Source organism: Nycticebus coucang, chromosome 3 (genome assembly GCF_027406575.1).
Source record: "Nycticebus coucang isolate mNycCou1 chromosome 3, mNycCou1.pri, whole genome shotgun sequence".
NCBI classification, from domain to species: Eukaryota; Metazoa; Chordata; class Mammalia; order Primates; family Lorisidae; genus Nycticebus; species Nycticebus coucang.
In genome coordinates, this window is record NC_069782.1 from 32,615,126 (window position 1) to 32,632,599 (window position 17,474).

Below are 17,474 nucleotides of genomic sequence, written 5' to 3' on the forward strand. Positions count from 1 at the left end.
ACCACCCGCCTCTGCTCCCACCGTACCTTCACCATCCGCCTCTGCTCCCACCGTACCTTCACCATCCTCCTCTGCTCCCACCGTACCTTCACCACCCGCCTCTGCTCCCACCGTACCTTCACCACCCACCTCTGCTCCCACCGTACCTTCACCATCCTCCTCTGCTCCCACCGTACCTTCACCACCCGCCTCTGCTCCCACCGTACCTTCACCATCCGCCTCTGCTCCCACCGTACCTTCACCATCCTCCTCTGCTCCCACCGTACCTTCACCACCCGCCTCTGCTCCCACCGTACCTTCACCACCCACCTCTGCTCCCACCGTACCTTCACCATCCTCCTCTGCTCCCACCGTACCTTCACCACCCTCCTCTGCTCCCACCGTACCTTCACCACCCTCCTGTGCTCCCACCGTACCTTCACCATCCGCCTCTGCTCCCACCGTACCTTCACCACCCGCCTCTGCTCCCACCGTACCTTCACCATCCTCCTCTGCTCCCACCGTACCTTCACCACCCGCCTCTGCTCCCACCGTACCATCACCATCCTCCTCTGCTCCCACCGTACCTTCACCACCCGCCTCTGCTCCCACCGTACCTTCACCATCCGCCTCTGCTCCCACCGTACCTTCACCACCCGCCTCTGCTCCCACCGTACCTTCACCATCCTCCTCTGCTCCCACCGTACCTTCACCACCCGCCTCTGCTCCCACCGTACCTTCACCATCCTCCTCTGCTCCCACCGTACCTTCACCATCCGCCTCTGCTCCCACCGTACCTTCACCACCCTCCTCTCCTCCCACCGTACCTTCACCACCCGCCTCTGCTCCCACCGTACCTTCACCATCCTCCTCTGCTCCCACCGTACCTTCACCACCCGCCTCTGCTCCCACCGTACCTTCACCACCCGCCTCTGCTCCCACCGTACCTTCACCATCCTCCTCTGCTCCCACCGTACCTTCACCACCCGCCTCTGCTCCCACCGTACCTTCACCATCCTCCTCTGCTCCCACCGTACCTTCACCATCCGCCTCTGCTCCCACCGTACCTTCACCACCCTCCTCTCCTCCCACCGTACCTTCACCACCCGCCTCTGCTCCCACCGTACCTTCACCATCCTCCTCTGCTCCCACCGTACCTTCACCACCCGCCTCTGCTCCCACCGTACCATCACCATCCTCCTCTCCTCCCACCGTACCTTCACCACCCGCCTCTGCTCCCACCGTACCTTCACCATCCTCCTCTGCTCCCACCGTACCTTCACCACCCGCCTCTGCTCCCACCGTACCTTCACCACCCGCCTCTGCTCCCACCGTACCTTCACCATCCGCCTCTGCTCCCACCGTACCTTCACCATCCTCCTCTGCTCCCACCGTACCTTCACCATCCGCCTCTGCTCCCACCGTACCTTCACCACCCTCCTCTCCTCCCACCGTACCTTCACCACCCGCCTCTGCTCCCACCGTACCTTCACCATCCTCCTCTGCTCCCACCGTACCTTCACCACCCTCCTCTGCTCCCACCGTACCTTCACCATCCTCCTCTGCTCCCACCGTACCTTCACCACCCGCCTCTGCTCCCAACGTACCTTCACCACCCGCCTCTGCTCCCACCGTACCTTCACCACCCGCCTCTGCTCCCACCGTACCTTCACCACCCGCCTCTGCTCCCACCGTAACATCACCATCCTCCTCTGCTCCCACCGTACCTTCACCATCCTCCTCTGCTCCCACCGTACCTTCACCATCCGCCTCTGCTCCCACCGTACCTTCACCACCCGCCTCTGCTCCCACCGTAACATCACCATCCTCCTCTGCTCCCACCGTACCTTCACCATCCTCCTCTGCTCCCACCGTACCTTCACCATCCTCCTCTGCTCCCACCGTACCTTCACCATCCGCCTCTGCTCCCACCGTACCTTCACCATCCGCCTCTGCTCCCACCGTACCATCACCATCCTCCTCTGCTCCCACCGTACCATCACCATCCTCCTGTGCTCCCACCGTACCTTCACCATCCTCCTCTGCTACTACCGTACCATCACCATCCTCCTGTGCTCCCACCGTACCTTCACCATCCGCCTCTGCTCCCACCGTACCTTCACCATCCGCCTCTGCTCTCACCGTACCATCACCATCCTCCTCTGCTCCCACCGTACCTTCACCATCCTCCTCTGCTCCCACCGTACCATCACCATCCTCCTGTGCTCCCACCGTACCTTCACCATCCGCCTCTGCTCCCACCGTACCTTCACCATCCGCCTCTGCTCCCACCGTACCTTCACCATCCTCCTCTGCTCCCACCGTACCTTCACCACCCGCCTCTGCTCCCACCGTACCTTCACCATCCTCCTCTGCTCCCACCGTACCTTCACCATCCGCCTCTGCTCCCACCGTACCTTCACCACCCTCCTCTCCTCCCACCGTACCTTCACCACCCGCCTCTGCTCCCACCGTACCTTCACCATCCTCCTCTGCTCCCACCGTACCTTCACCACCCGCCTCTGCTCCCACCGTACCTTCACCACCCGCCTCTGCTCCCACCGTACCTTCACCATCCTCCTCTGCTCCCACCGTACCTTCACCACCCGCCTCTGCTCCCACCGTACCTTCACCATCCTCCTCTGCTCCCACCGTACCTTCACCATCCGCCTCTGCTCCCACCGTACCTTCACCACCCTCCTCTCCTCCCACCGTACCTTCACCACCCGCCTCTGCTCCCACCGTACCTTCACCATCCTCCTCTGCTCCCACCGTACCTTCACCACCCGCCTCTGCTCCCACCGTACCATCACCATCCTCCTCTCCTCCCACCGTACCTTCACCACCCGCCTCTGCTCCCACCGTACCTTCACCATCCTCCTCTGCTCCCACCGTACCTTCACCACCCGCCTCTGCTCCCACCGTACCTTCACCACCCACCTCTGCTCCCACCGTACCTTCACCATCCGCCTCTGCTCCCACCGTACCTTCACCATCCTCCTCTGCTCCCACCGTACCTTCACCATCCGCCTCTGCTCCCACCGTACCTTCACCACCCTCCTCTCCTCCCACCGTACCTTCACCACCCGCCTGTGCTCCCACCGTACCTTCACCATCCTCCTCTGCTCCCACCGTACCTTCACCACCCTCCTCTGCTCCCACCGTACCTTCACCATCCTCCTCTGCTCCCACCGTACCTTCACCACCCGCCTCTGCTCCCAACGTACCTTCACCACCCGCCTCTGCTCCCACCGTACCTTCACCACCCGCCTCTGCTCCCACCGTACCTTCACCACCCGCCTCTGCTCCCACCGTACCTTCACCATCCGCCTCTGCTCCCACCGTACCTTCACCACCCGCCTCTGCTTCCACCGTACCTTCACCACCCGCCTCTGCTCCCACCGTAACATCACCATCCTCCTCTGCTCCCACCGTACCTTCACCATCCTCCTCTGCTCCCACCGTACCTTCACCATCCTCCTCTGCTCCCACCGTACCATCACCATCCTCCTGTGCTCCCACCGTACCTTCACCATCCGCCTCTGTTCCGACCGTACCTTCACCATCCGCCTCTGCTCCCACCGTACCATCACCTTCCTCCTCTGCTCCCACCGTACCTTCACCATCCGCCTCTGTTCCCACCGTACCTTCACCATCCGCCTCTGCTTCCACCCTTTCTTCTTGGCCGGACTCTCCTTCCACCCTTCCTTCACCTTCCTGCTCTGCTCCCACCCTTCCTTTACCGTTGTCCTCTGCTTCCACCCTTCCTTCATGGCCCTCCTCTTCTTCCACCCTTCCTTCACTGTGGTGATTTGCTTAAACCTTTCCTTCACCAACCCCCTCTGCTCCCACCCCACCTTCATGGCCCTACTCTCTTTCCACCCTTCCTTCACCATCTTGCTCCGCTCCCATCTTTCCTGCATGGTGCAGATCTGCTTCCACCCTTCCTTCACCATCCTCCTCTGCTTCCACCCTTCCTTAATGGCCCTACTCTCCTTCCACCTTTCCTTCACCATTCTGCTCTGCTCCCACCCTTTCTCCACAGTGCTGATTTATTCCCACCCTTCTTTCACCATCATCCTCTGCTTCCACCCTTCCTTCACTGTGCTGATTTGCTTCCACCCTTCCTTCACCAACCTCCTTTGCTTTCACCCTTCCTTCATGGCCCTACTCTCCTTCCACCCTTCCTTCACCATCTTGCTATGCTCCCACCCTTCCTCCACTCTCCTCTGCTTCCACCCTACCTTCACGGCCTTACTCTCTTTCCACACTTCCTTCACCATACTGCTCTTGCTCCCACCCTTTTTTCACCATCTTGCTCCAGTCCCACCTTTCCTTCATGGTGCTGATCTGCTTCTGCCCTTCTTTCATCTTCCTCTTCTGCTTCTACTCTTCCTTCTTAGTGCTGATCTGCCTCCACCCTTCCTTCACCATCCTCCTCTGTTTCCACCCTTCGTTCACCATCCTCCTCTGCTTCTACCCTTCCTTCATGGCCCTCCTGTCTTTCCATCCTTCTTTCACTGACCTGCTCTGTTCCCACCCTTCCTTTACCGTTGTCCTCTGCTCCTACCCTTCCTTCACAGTGCTGATCTGCTTCCACCCTTCCTTCACCATCTTCCTTTGCTCCCACCCTTCCTTCACCATCCTCCTCTGTTTCCACCCTTTGTTCACCATCCTGCTCTGCTCCCACCCTTCCTTCACAGTGGGTACTGATCTGCTTGCACTCTTCCTCCCATTCCCATTCCTTCTACCCTTCGTTCATTGCCCTACTCTCCTTACACCCTTCCTTCACCATCCTGCTCTGCTCCCACCTTCACCATCCTCCTGTACTTCCACCTTCCTTCATGGCCCTACTCTCCTTCCACCCTTCATTCACTCTCCTGCTCTGCTACCCCACCCTTCCTTCACCATCCTGCTCTGTTACCACTCTTCCTTCACTATCCTCCTCTGCTTCCACCCTTCCTTTATGGCCCTGTCTTTTGCACCCTTCCTTCACAGTCCTCCTATGCTCCCACTGTTCCTTCACCGTCCTTCTCTGCTTCCATTTTTCCTTCATGGCCCTACTCTCCTTTCACCCTTCCTTTACCATCCTGCTCTGCTCCCACTCTTCCTTCACCGTCCTCCTCTGCTCCCACCCTTCCTTCCCAGCCATACTCTTTCCACCCTTCCTTCACCACCCTGCTCTGCTCCCACTCTTCCTGCACCGTCCTCCTCTGGTTCTACCCTTTCTTCATGGCCCTACTCTCCTTCCACCCTTCCTTCACTGTCTTGCTCTTCTCACACCCTTCCTTCACCTTCCTGCTCTGCTCTCACTGTTCCTTCATGGCCCTACTCTCCTTCCACCCTTCCTTCACTGTCCTGCTCTGCTCCCACTCTTCCTGCACTGTCCTCCTCTGCTTCACCCTTCCCTCATGGCCCTACTCTCTTTCCACCCTTCCTTCACCATCCTCCTCTATTTTCACCCTTCCTTCACCGTCCTCCTCTGCTCCCATTCTTCCTTCACGGTGGGTACTGATCTGCTTGCACCCTTCCTCACCTTTCCCATTGCTTCTCTCCTTCGTTCATTGCCCTACTCTCCTTACACCCTTCATTCACCGTCCTGCTCTGCTCCCACCTTCACTGTCCTCCTGTACTTACACCCTTCCTTCATGGCCCTACTCTCCTTCCACCCTTCATTCACTCTCCTGCTCTGCTACCCCACCCTTCCTTCACCATCCTGCTGTGCTCCCACCCTGCCTTCACCGTCCTGTACTTCCACCCTTCTTTTATGGCCCTATCTTTTGCACCCTTCCTTCACAGTCCTCTTGTGCTCCCACTGTTCTTTCACTGTCCTTCTCTGCTTCCATTTTTTCCTTCATGGCCCTACTCTCCTTTCACCCTTCCTTCACCATCCTGCTCTGCTCCTACTCTTCTTTCACCATCCTCCTCTACTCCCACCCTTCCTTCCCGGCCATACTCTCTTTCCACCCTTCCATCACCACCCTCCTCTGCTCCCACCCTTCCTGCACCATCCTCCTCTGGTTCTACCCTTTCTTCATGACCCTACTCTCCTTCCACTCTTCCTTCACTGTCCTGCTCTTCTTACACCCTTCCTTCACCTTCCTGCTCTGCTCTCACTGTTCATTCATGGCCCTACTCTCCTTCCACCCTTCCTTCACTTTCCTGCTCTGCTCCCAACCTTTCTTCACCATCCTGTTCTGCTCCCACCCTTCCTTTACCGTCCTCCTCTGCTTCCACCCTTCCTTCACGGTGCTGATCTGCTTCCACTCTTCCTTCACTGTCCTCCTCTGCCTCCACCCTTTCTTTACCATCATCCTCTGCTTCCACCCTTCCTTCATGGCTTTACTCTCCTTCCACTCTTCCTTCACCGTCCTGCTCTGCTCCCACCCTTCCTTCATCGTCCTGCTCTGCTCTCATTCTTCTTTCACCTTCGTCCTCTGCTTCTACCCTTCCTTCATTGCCCTACTCTCCTTCCAACCTTCCTTCACTGTCCTGCTCTGCTCCCACCCTTTCTTCACCATCCTGCTCTGTTCCAACCCTTCCTTCATTGTCGTCCACTGCTTTCCACCCTTCCTTCATGGACTTAACTCTCCTTCCAACCTTCCTTCACTGTCCTGCTCTGCTCCCACCCTTCCTCCACCATTCTCCTCTGCTTCCACCCTTCATTCACCATCCTCCTCTACTCCACCCTTCTTTCACAGCCCTACTCTCCTTCCACCCTTCCTTTACCATTCTTCTCTGCTTCCACCATTCCTTCAAGGCCCTACCCTGCTGCCACCCTTCCTTCACCATCCTGCTCTATGTCTCCAAGAAACATTTCTGACTCTCTCCTTGCCAATTTTATTCCAATTCCTTTATGCCACCATGCTGCATTCTATTATGAGCTCTGGTTTTCAGCTTAGGCTTATCTTCCCTGTTAAACCTTGGATTACTAGCATTTTTTATGTTGTATTCTCTGGCTGGGCACTGTTCTACATTCTGTAGATAGGGCAAAAAGCAAAACAGCCAAACTTCTATTTTCATGTAGTTACTTCTGCTGAAGGGAGACAGTTGAGAAATACATTAGCAATATGCACTCTTGGAGAAAATCAATAGGGTAACAAGAGGTAGAGAATTCTGGAGCTAGGAGGTGCTCTTTTACAGACAGAAGTCAGGGAAAGTATATCTACCAGAGTGGCATTTGAGCCAAGACCTGCATGCAATCAGGGAAGGAACAGGAAAGAGTGTTGAAGGGAGAGTTAGATGTGATGCGTTAGGTACATGTTAGGCTAGAGTCAAAGTTGTCAAAAATTTGATTGAATGAAGCAGTAAAGTTTGGTGAGCAGGCTTAAGTTGAACTTTAAAGTGCAGGTAACTTTTGCAGTAGTTTTCATGGGTTTCTGCAGGCAGAGTCATTTTTTGAGTCTTTATAGCCAATCTACGAGTACCGTCCATGTGTGTTTTGCATGCAGAGGTTTATGTGGCTTCACTGCTCTCTCTCTCGTCCCTTCGGTGGTCTCTTGTTCAGATGTACAAATTGCTTGCTCAGCACATTCAGTCTTAATGGATTGCCCTTACCTTTCTGGTGACTTAGGTTTTTTTTTTGTTGTTGTTTTTTAATTAGTTGTTTTCTTACTGTTTGGAGTGATTCATGTGAAACTATAGAAGCCTCCCTGGAGGAATATGTTTTGATTGAATATTTTGGTTAAATTTAATAAATAAGAATTTCATCTTCTTGGCAACTTTTCGTATATATGCTCTATAACATGCTTACAGATTATTTCTCATAATTTATTATCATCTTTCTTCTTGGATCATCTTACTGCATTTAGAACAAGAGAGTTGACTTCAATATCCAGAGAGCCCAACTGACTATCCAGGTCCAGCTTCCCAGAGTGTGTGTGTATCTTCCTTCGAGAACAGCCTTAGGAGGCCGTCCTTATCCAGGCCTTCCGAGGGTCTGCAGGACTAGAGGTCTGATGTTCACTTTATACCCAGAGGCCAGAAAGCTCAGGGGGAACTGAGTCATGCTCAGTAAATTTAGGAAGAGAGTCCGGAATATATACCAGATGCCAGTTTACTTATTTATAATGGCAGTGTTAACTGCCAGAGAGTCTACAACATTGACATTCCTGAGGGACTTTTTCCTTTGCCAACAAAGTCAGAATATAATCAAAATGCTGCTTAGTGAGTCCTGGAACTAAAGTAGGAGGAGTTAGTTGAAAAAAATCAGAGTAGTTGGCTCTGGAAATCTCCACCTTTTAAGTGAACCGCTTAGTCCAGTGGTTCTCAGCCTGTGGGTTGCGACCCCTGTGGGGGTCGAACAACCCTTTCATGGGGGTCACCTAAGACCATCGGAAAACACATATTTTTGAAAAACATATTTTTGCACACATGAAGTAGCAACGAAAATAATTTTATGGTTGGGGTCACCACAACATGAGGAACTGTATTAAAGGGTCACGACATTAGGAAGGTTGAGAACCACCGGCTTAGTCCATATAAATGTATATGACTTGCCCTGTGATTTGATTTAAATCTACATCTGGCTGTTTTCTATTTGTTTCATTTGTTTATTGTTTCTTTATTCTCTTTTTCTTTTAGACTAATCAAATATTTCTTTGCATTGGATTTTAACCTCCTGTATTATCTTTTCAACTTTACCCTGTAAGTTTTTTTGTTTAGTGGTAATTTCTAGAGGTTACAATACGCATTCTTGACTTATCACAGTCTATTCTTGAATTAATTGTATGCCATTCTATATATATATCATTAAAACTTAGGTACTTGTATGTTTCTTTAACCATTTCTTGACAGTTTTATTTCTTCATATGGTGTAAGTTTGCAATACATTAAGTAGCCACTTTTCTTCTAGAGAAAATAAGAAGTCTTTTTTTATTTACCCCCACATCTGCTAGTTCCAGCACTCTTTATTCACTGTGTAGATCCGTGTTTCCATCTGGGTCCTGTCTCTCCAGCCCACCGTTTCTTGTAGTGCAGGTCTCCTGGTGATGGATGACTTCTCTCAGCTTTTTGTTTTTCCTTTTTAAAGGATACTTTTGCTGAGGTGTAGAGTTATAATTTGGTGGGTAATCTTTCTTTCAGTACTTTAAAGATGTCATTTTTTTCCTCTCAAAATTCATATATTGAAATCTTGACTCCAAAGAGTGCTATTAAGAGATGAGATCTCTGGGAGGTGATTATATCATGAGGGCTCATAGGAATGGAATTCATACCCCTATAAAAGAGGTCCCAGAGAGCCTCTGACCCTTCACCATGTGAGAGCACAGCAAGGAGATACCATCTGCATGAACCAGGAGACAGGCCCTCGCCAGATGGCAAATGTCTAGGCCTTGATGCTGGACTTCTCAGCTCCGGAACTGTGAGAAATAAAGTTCTGCTGTTTATATGCTACCCAGCATTTGTTATTTTGTCCTAGCAGCCCTAATGGACTGAAACATCATTCCATTATCTTCTGGTTTCCATCGTTTTTTATGTGAAGGCCATAGTTGTTTTAATCTTATTCTCCTATATATAATGTGTCTTTTTTTTCTCTGCTGCTCTAAGATTTTTTGTTTTGTTTTATTTGGCTATGATGGGCTTACATACAGTTTTATATAATTTTCTTGTCTTTTTTGTAACTGTTTGGATCTATGGATGGATATTTTTCATTATATCTGGAAAACATTTTTCTTTTCTGTATACATTTTTCTTCCCTAATTTCTTCCTCATCTCTCTCTGAGAGTCCATGTTTACACTTGACCACATGATATTCTTCCACAGTAGGTTGAGTCTTTGTCCCCTTTCTTCAACCTTTTTTTTTTCTCTCCATTTAGCTTGTGTAGTCTTTACTGGCCTTTCCTCAAGTTCACTGGTCTTTTCTTCAGCAGAATCCAGTCTGCTGTTAAGCTTACCCTTTTCTGGGTGTGATTCCCTCTTGGCTTGCTCATGGTGCCCATCTTTTCCTTTAATCCATGAACATACTTAAAACTGCTGCACAGTCTTTGTCTCCTAATTCTAACATTTGTGCCATATCTGGGTCAAATTTCCTGCTGCTCCTTTATGTGTCCTTTATGCTGTTCCTTTATTGTATGCCCAAACATAGTAAATGTTTGAGAGTATGGACCATGCTGTCACTTTCTAAAGAATGTTGAGCTTTGTTGTAGTAAGAAATTAACTTTCCCCTGGTCCAGCTAGATTCTGTTGAGGCTTGGATTTGGCCCCTGTGGGGTAGTCGATACTCTTGGGCTGTACTACTAATGACCTTTCTAAGGTTTCAGCTGAATACCAAAAGTGTTCAGCGAAGTCTGGTCAGAACCTGAATATCTCTCAGCACTATGTAACTTCCGTAATCTTTGTTCCACTCGCAGCCTCCCAGTAGTAGTTGTCTGCCAACCCTTGCTGCACTGTGCATGAGCAGCTCCGTATGACTGAAGACTCAAGGAGCCTCCTAAACAAAATTTTGGAGGTTTCTGCTCTTTGTGCTCCACTCTCATATCCTGTCCTCAAAATGCCAGCTGTGTCTTGCCTAAAAAGTTTCTTCAGGTATCTTACCCTGTTATATGATTGTTCATCAAGCCTATGGTGGGTAGGTCTGATAGCCATTACTTCCCCGTTGATGGAATTGAAAGTTCTATCAAAGGAATTAGTGGAACCCAATTAGCTAATTTCAAAATGCACATGAATGCAGTAAATAAGCAAGAATAGCCAAGAAAGAATTGATGAGAAAAAAGATTGGAAGGAACTTGTCCAATCAGCTCTCAAAACACAGATTAAAACTATAGTAATTAAAATATGATGATAATGGGATAGGATTAGAAAAATAGGTCACAGAAAGTGAATGCCTTTCTGTAGCCCCAACTTCTTGGGAGGCTGAGACAGGAGGATAACTTGAACCCAGAAATTTGAGGTTGCCGTGAGCTATGAAGAAGCCACTGCACTCCAGCCTGGGTCACAAAGCCTTACTCTTGGGTTTCTGGCTTGAGAGACAATTCAACTGAGAAAAGAGAACTCTGGAGAAGTGTTTGGGAAGGAAGACGAAGAGTTCATATTTGGACAAGTTCAGAGTTGGAGGCGCCTGCAGGGTACCCAAGAGGAGACACCCAGTGGCCAATTATGCTTAGGGATGGAGATTCCAGGAGTGAAGTTGGGGCACATACGTGGTAAATGACTGAATAGATAATCAGCATGTTTCATGGTATGCTTAATTTTTTATCTTTCTCATCTTCTTTTTGTCTCTGAACACTTGCAAAAACAAATTCTATTATGATAGTCATCAGGTGGTTTTTTTTCTAATACTGACCAATAGTTCAAAAACATAAATATTTTGCTATTGCCTCAAACTTCCCCTTCAGTCTGTAAACACCACATTATACCAAAGCAAACTTGGAGACTGCAAGTTTTTTTTTTTTTTTTAATGAGTCTATGAAAATTTTAGGACTAATTACAATCCAGACTTACACATTATACAACTAGGAAACACTGGACAGGATGGTCGTGAATTTCACAAGGTTACATAGCTGGGCAATTGCAGAATTCCCTAGAATTCAGGACTCAGTACTTACTGGGCAGTCTTATTTCCACTACTTTTTATTGCTTCCTCCTCTTGTTGAAGAGCTACTAGGCTTCAGAGTTCCTACTTACTTTACTAATGATTTTCCTTGTGGAACTTGAAATAGTGCTTACCTTGTTTGGTCCCAGAGTCCCGAGGGCTGGAAATATGTTTTTTTATAGACTATCAGTACGGATAAGAAATATTCAAAGGAAAATTTGGATTTCTTACGAAAATACTTTAAAACGTTTCCTGAATCCTTTGGTTCTGAATGAATGAATAACTCTGTGGCTGTGCATATGGACATAAAATGTTACATACAGTTTCAGGGACTGCATAGATTCTAAGTTAAAGAACTCCTGTTATATAATTTGCACTATTCTCAAGGACCTGTGAGTCAGTTTTTTTAGAAAGAAGATTAATAATTTCCTCATTCTATTGAGTGAGTGCCAGTGAATTTTAAAGGATTCAATAGTAGTTCAGTTAACTTCTCAAATGTCTTACAGACAGTTCGTGTCTGCTGATCCTTTAGTCACTGCTGACTAACGTAATATTCATCTTGGTAATATACTCTCTGGAAGTTTTAAAAGGTGGTTGAGTAGTACTAAATTAGAAAGTCAGAAATCTATTAATGTCTTAGTAGAAATGTTATATCCTCTTTACATTCTTAAAATTAATAGCTCAGTTAGATGTTATTTGAGTGCTGACAATGAAGGACTTACCTTTCCAGATCAAAGTCAGCAAAGATAAGCCTGATTTGTTGGTATTAACCTATTTTTGATGTATCTGATTAAACATGAAAGGGAAGGGGAGAAAATACAAACTGTCATCCTCAAAAATAGATTTCAGAGAGCATATGTGCAGTGATTATGATGTAGTATTCAGGGCCTGGGGAAGGATATAACCCTGTGTGCCCTGATGTTGGATTCAGTTGAAGGGAGAACCTTCAGTTGAACCTTGTCTTAGGCCCCAGGATCTTCCCTACTAAAACCTGCCTGCTTACTTATCTGAGGTTCCTATCTTCTTCTCTGGGAAGTTTCCCCCAGGCTTGAGAACCTCCCACTCCGAACAGTCTTTAACTGACTAAGCGTTGTGCATTTCCTTATCTACAAGTTTCTTTAAAATCCTGTTTCTTCTATGGAGCTTCTGGTGACCAATTGATACCTTTTTGTTATAAACCTTTTATATCTCCTTCTAAAATGATATTTGTGTGCCCTCCCTCTTAGAATGAAAGACTTGTGAGGGCCGAGATCTTATCAGTCTCATTCATGACTCTATTCCTATTTCCCAGGGCAGTACCCAGTGCCAGGTAGGGGCAGGTGCTCAGTTGATCCATCTTTGAGTGGATCAGCAGGTGAATATCTTCCCCATAAACTCCTCAGGGGAAGGGACCATGCCTGTTTTACTGATAGCCATGTCAGTACACATAGATTTTTAGTAAAGAATGGTCCTACGAGCACTGCCTCATGGTTCCCTTCCACTTGCGAACTTTTTGTTGTTTATGCAGAAACCACACGGAACTTCTAGTGCTCTAAGTAATGTGAGCAGTGGATTACACTTTCCTTTTGGCCAGAGACTTAAGCAAAGTGGCTCAGAGGTCCATGGGAACAGACTTCCTGGCTCAACTCTGAGCCCATCTCTACTGACTCAGTGAGTCTGGCAGTCACTGATCCGTTGTGTGCCTCTGCTTATTCATCTGTAAATCAAGGCAAACAGAAGCACCTGTTTTATAGGGTTATTTTGAAGATTAAATGAGTTGCTCTCATTACTGTCTCCAGAACCATTCTAGGACTTGTGTACTCAATAAATGTGGGTACAATCATGATGTGATGGTGGTTTTGGTCAATAATATTGTAGGGTGAATATTTTTGTTTTTTATTATTATCTTACCATTCCATCTTATTAATATTTTTCTTCATCATTGCTTTCTTGAAATAGAAGAATCAAGTCTTCTCAGAAGTATTCTTGTCACTTAAAATACTCATGTTAAGTAATTTTTTTTTTTTTTTTTTTTTTTTTTTGAGAGAGAGTCTCACTATGTCGCCCTGGGTAGAGTGCCATGGTGTCACAGCTCACAGCAACCTCCAACTCTTAGTCTAAGTGATTCTCTTGCCTCAGCCTCCCAAGTAGCTGGGACTACTGGCACCTGCTACAATGCCTGGCTATTTTGTTGTTGTTGTTGTTGTTGTCGTTGTTTGGCAGGCCCAGGCCAGGTTTGAACTTCCCAGTTCCGGTGTATGTGGCTGGCATCCTAGCCACTAAGCTACAGGCGCCAAGCCATGTTAAGTAAAATTTTTTTTAAAGTAGCTTTAAGAAACATAATTTGGGCTCCAGGCCTATAGCTCAAGCAGCTAAGGCACCAGCCACATACACCAGAACTGGCGGGTTTGAATCCAGCCCAGGCCTGCCAAACCACAATGACAACTACAACCAAAAAATAGCCAGGACTTGTGGTGGGCGCCTGTGGTCCCAGCTACTTGGGAGACTGAGGCAGGAGAATCACTTAAGCCCAGGAGTGGGAGGTTGCTATGAGCTGTGATGCCACGGCACTCTACCCAGGGCGACAGCTTGAGGGTCTGTCTCAAAAAAAAAAGAAACATAATTTGATTCCTTGCATTAGTTATTTATAGTTATTGTGCAGTTTATTTTCATGGGGGTATTGCATAGATTTTTCTTCTTCAGAATCTATGTAAAATAAGTTTCTTCTATTTGGAGCATTTCTATAATACTGTCCTTCATATTTGAATCTTTTTCACATATTTCCTGAAAAGATTAATAAAATATTACTTGTTATTATAAAATCAGGATAAACTACCAGCATGAATATTTTTCCTTGCAAGGTTATTTTCTTAAATTTTTAAATATTATTTCACATAAAACTTCATTATGCTTCTGGGTGTCTTTTTGTTTCTTGTAGTAAATTCACAAATGCCAGATTCAAAGTGTTTCTGTCAGAATTATTTAAGAATGAGGGTGGGAGAGAACAAAAAGTAAAGCCTTCAATTATATTCCATACCCTTAATTGATGACATGTAATAACCTTGACTCTGGGCGTAGAGAGTAACTACAAATAAAATTGAAACATAATCAGTCTATAACCTAAATCTGTCCTTTTTGGGTTCTGTTATTGCTAAAATAATAGTAATGAAATACTATTCATAGTTTCCAAATAGTCTAAAATTAGTTTTCTTTTTTTGTTGGTCCTCTGCACTTCTGTCTAACTTTCAAAGGCATTTAGGAAAAGAAAGAAAACAACCCAGAAAGACTGTTAAAGGCATAGATAGCTTATAAGCAGAAGACAAGAAGTCTGAGATTTTTCTCATTTGCTCATTAATGGGGTGCAGGGAGGGTAGGGCTGTCCAAGAAGGGACTTTTGTGCCATATAAATGACTTGTCCTATTTTCAGTCCTTTGGTGCTGTCCAGCCTCGCCACTCCAGGAAGTGACAGGTTTGGGCAGTCAGGTCTTTTTGCTGGTGATGTCACTTAATTTTAATTCTCAACATACCAGTATTTTCCTTACAGAAAGTTTCACTACAGGCTTGGTGAGATGAGTAATAAAGGCCTTCTTAGGTCACACAGCTAACACTGGAAAATGACAGAAATAGAGTACTTGAAAAATACACGGTACTTGGCTTGGCAGGAGTGAAGAATTAAATCACAGACCTAGAGCAGATGCCATAAAAACTGAATTCTTTGAATAGAAGAATAAAAGGGGACAAAGAAAAGTGGTTAGGCTACACAGCATGTGTTGGGCTTTTAATGGTCTGTCAGTGTGGTCTGTCAGGATGACATTACTGGGAGACATGTCATCTGCACGGTGTGGTGACAGTGGTCTCTGGCATTTACACTACAGCCTGACTTGTAGTGTGGAGGTGAGGGTGGTGCTTGTCAGGAAACTTTCACAAATGCAGTCTTCTTTCCTCTGCTTTCCAGATTTTCACCTGATGGAAGATTAATTGTTTCATGTAGTGAGGATAAAACTATTAAAATCTGGGACACCACAAACAAGCAGTGTGTTAATAACTTCTCCGATTCTGTGGGGTAAGTACTCTCTGTTCATTTATGTGGGTTAGATTGCTAAGGAGACATTTAATGGTAATAATTTAAATGAAGTAATGTGTTTAAAGGAATCAAAATATTAGACCATCTTATTCTTTTCTCCTAGATTTGCAAATTTTGTGGATTTTAACCCTAATGGTACATGCATAGCTTCAGCAGGTTCTGATCAAACCGTGAAAATTTGGGATATAAGATTGAACAAATTGCTCCAGCATTATCAAGGTAATAATTTCCCTAACCAAAAAAAAAAAAAAATTCAACTATTGAATGGGCCCCATGCTCCCCCTCAGTGTGTTCTGGCCTCTTAATGAGGGGACCTGGCTGCTTCTGAACTGGCTAGAGAAGAAAATAGTTGGCTCCCATGGGCGGCGCCTGTGGCTCAAAGGAGTAGGGTGCCGGCCTCATATGCCAGAGGTGGTGGGTTCAAACCACCACCAAAAAAAAAAAAAAGCCAAAAACTGCAAAAAAAAAAAAAGAAAAGTGAAAAGAAAATAGTTGGCTCCCGTCAACAGCAGGATCTGAGAAGCTTCAGGGAAGAGGGAGGTGAAGAGATCTTAAAAATGATGTTAGGGCTGGAAAAAAATAAGGTATGGTGAGATCTTCAAACTCTGATTAGCTACATTGAGTAAGAAGTCAGGAATGACTCTGAGTTCTGAATCACAGGGAGTTCAGTGAGCACAAACAGACGTTATAAATGATACAAACAACTTCTTGCTATGCCTATGTATTGAAACCAAAAGAAAAGTGACTTGGTTTTATTGGTTCATATTGGATTTATATTAAAACTACATTATTGTTTCACGTAAGTAGCTATCACTTATTCAGTACTTAATGTAGCAGACACTATGCTAAATCTTCATGACATTACTGAGAAATACCATTGTTGCCCCTAATTTTTTTTTTTTTATTGTTGGGGATTCATTGAGGGTACCAGAACCAGGTTACACTGATTGCATTTGTTAGGTGAAGTCCCTCTTACAATTATATCATGCCCCCAAAAGGTGTGGCACACACCAAGGCCCCACCCTCCCTCCTTCCCTCTCTCTGCTCTTCCTTTCTCCACCCTCCCTCCTTCTTTCTCTCTCTGCTCTCCCCTTCCCCAACCACACCGTGTCTTTAATTGTCATTAACTGTCCTCATATCAAAATTGAGTACGTAGGATTCATGCTTCTCCATTCTTGTGATGCTTTGCTACGAATAATGTGTTCCACTTCCATCCAGGTTAATACAAAGGATGTAAAGTCCCTGTTGTTTTTTTTTTTTGGGGGGGGTGGGATTCATTGGGGGTACAATAAGCCAGGTTACACTGATTGCATTTGTTAGGTAAAGTCCCTCTTACAATTGTGTCTTGCCCCCAAAAGGTGTGGCACACACCAAGACCCCACCCCCTCCCTCCTTCCCTCTCTCTGCTCTTCCTTTCCCCCAGCTCCACCGTGACCTTAATTGTCATTAATTGTCCTCATATCAAAATTGAGTACATAGGATTCGTGCTTCTCCATTCTTGTGATGCTTTACTAAGAATAATGTCTTCCACTTCCATCCAAGTTAATACGAAGGATGTAAAGTCTCCATTTTTTTAATGGCTGAATAGTATTCCATGGTATACATATACCACAGCTTGTTAATCCATTCCTGGGTTGGTGGGCATTTAGGCTGTTTCCACATTTTGGCGATTGTAAATTGAGCTGCAATAAACAGTCTAGTACAAGTGTCCTTATGATAAAAGGATTTTTTTCCTTCTGGGTAGATGCCCAGTAATGGGATTGCAGGATCAAATGGGAGGTCTAGCTTGAGTGCTTTGAGGTATCTCCATACTTCTTTCCAAAAAGGTTGTACTAGTTTGCAGTCCCACCAGCAGTGTAAAAGTGTTCCCTTCTCCAGTCGGTAAGGTGCCAGCCCCATATA

The 17,474-nt window shown here is 46.8% G+C and overlaps 1 protein-coding gene across 2 annotated transcripts in view; it reads left to right on the top strand.

Annotated features, from left to right (window-relative positions):
• The window catches only part of POC1B (POC1 centriolar protein B), a 112,816-nt gene that overhangs the window by 35,410 nt on the left and 59,932 nt on the right, over window positions 1–17,474 (top strand). For both annotated transcript variants that reach the window (XM_053585158.1, XM_053585159.1), the window contains exons 5-6: window positions 15,444–15,551; window positions 15,676–15,791. In XM_053585158.1, coding sequence (XP_053441133.1) covers window positions 15,444–15,551; window positions 15,676–15,791 — 224 coding nt within the window. The remainder of the gene's footprint in view (window positions 1–15,443; window positions 15,552–15,675; window positions 15,792–17,474) is intronic.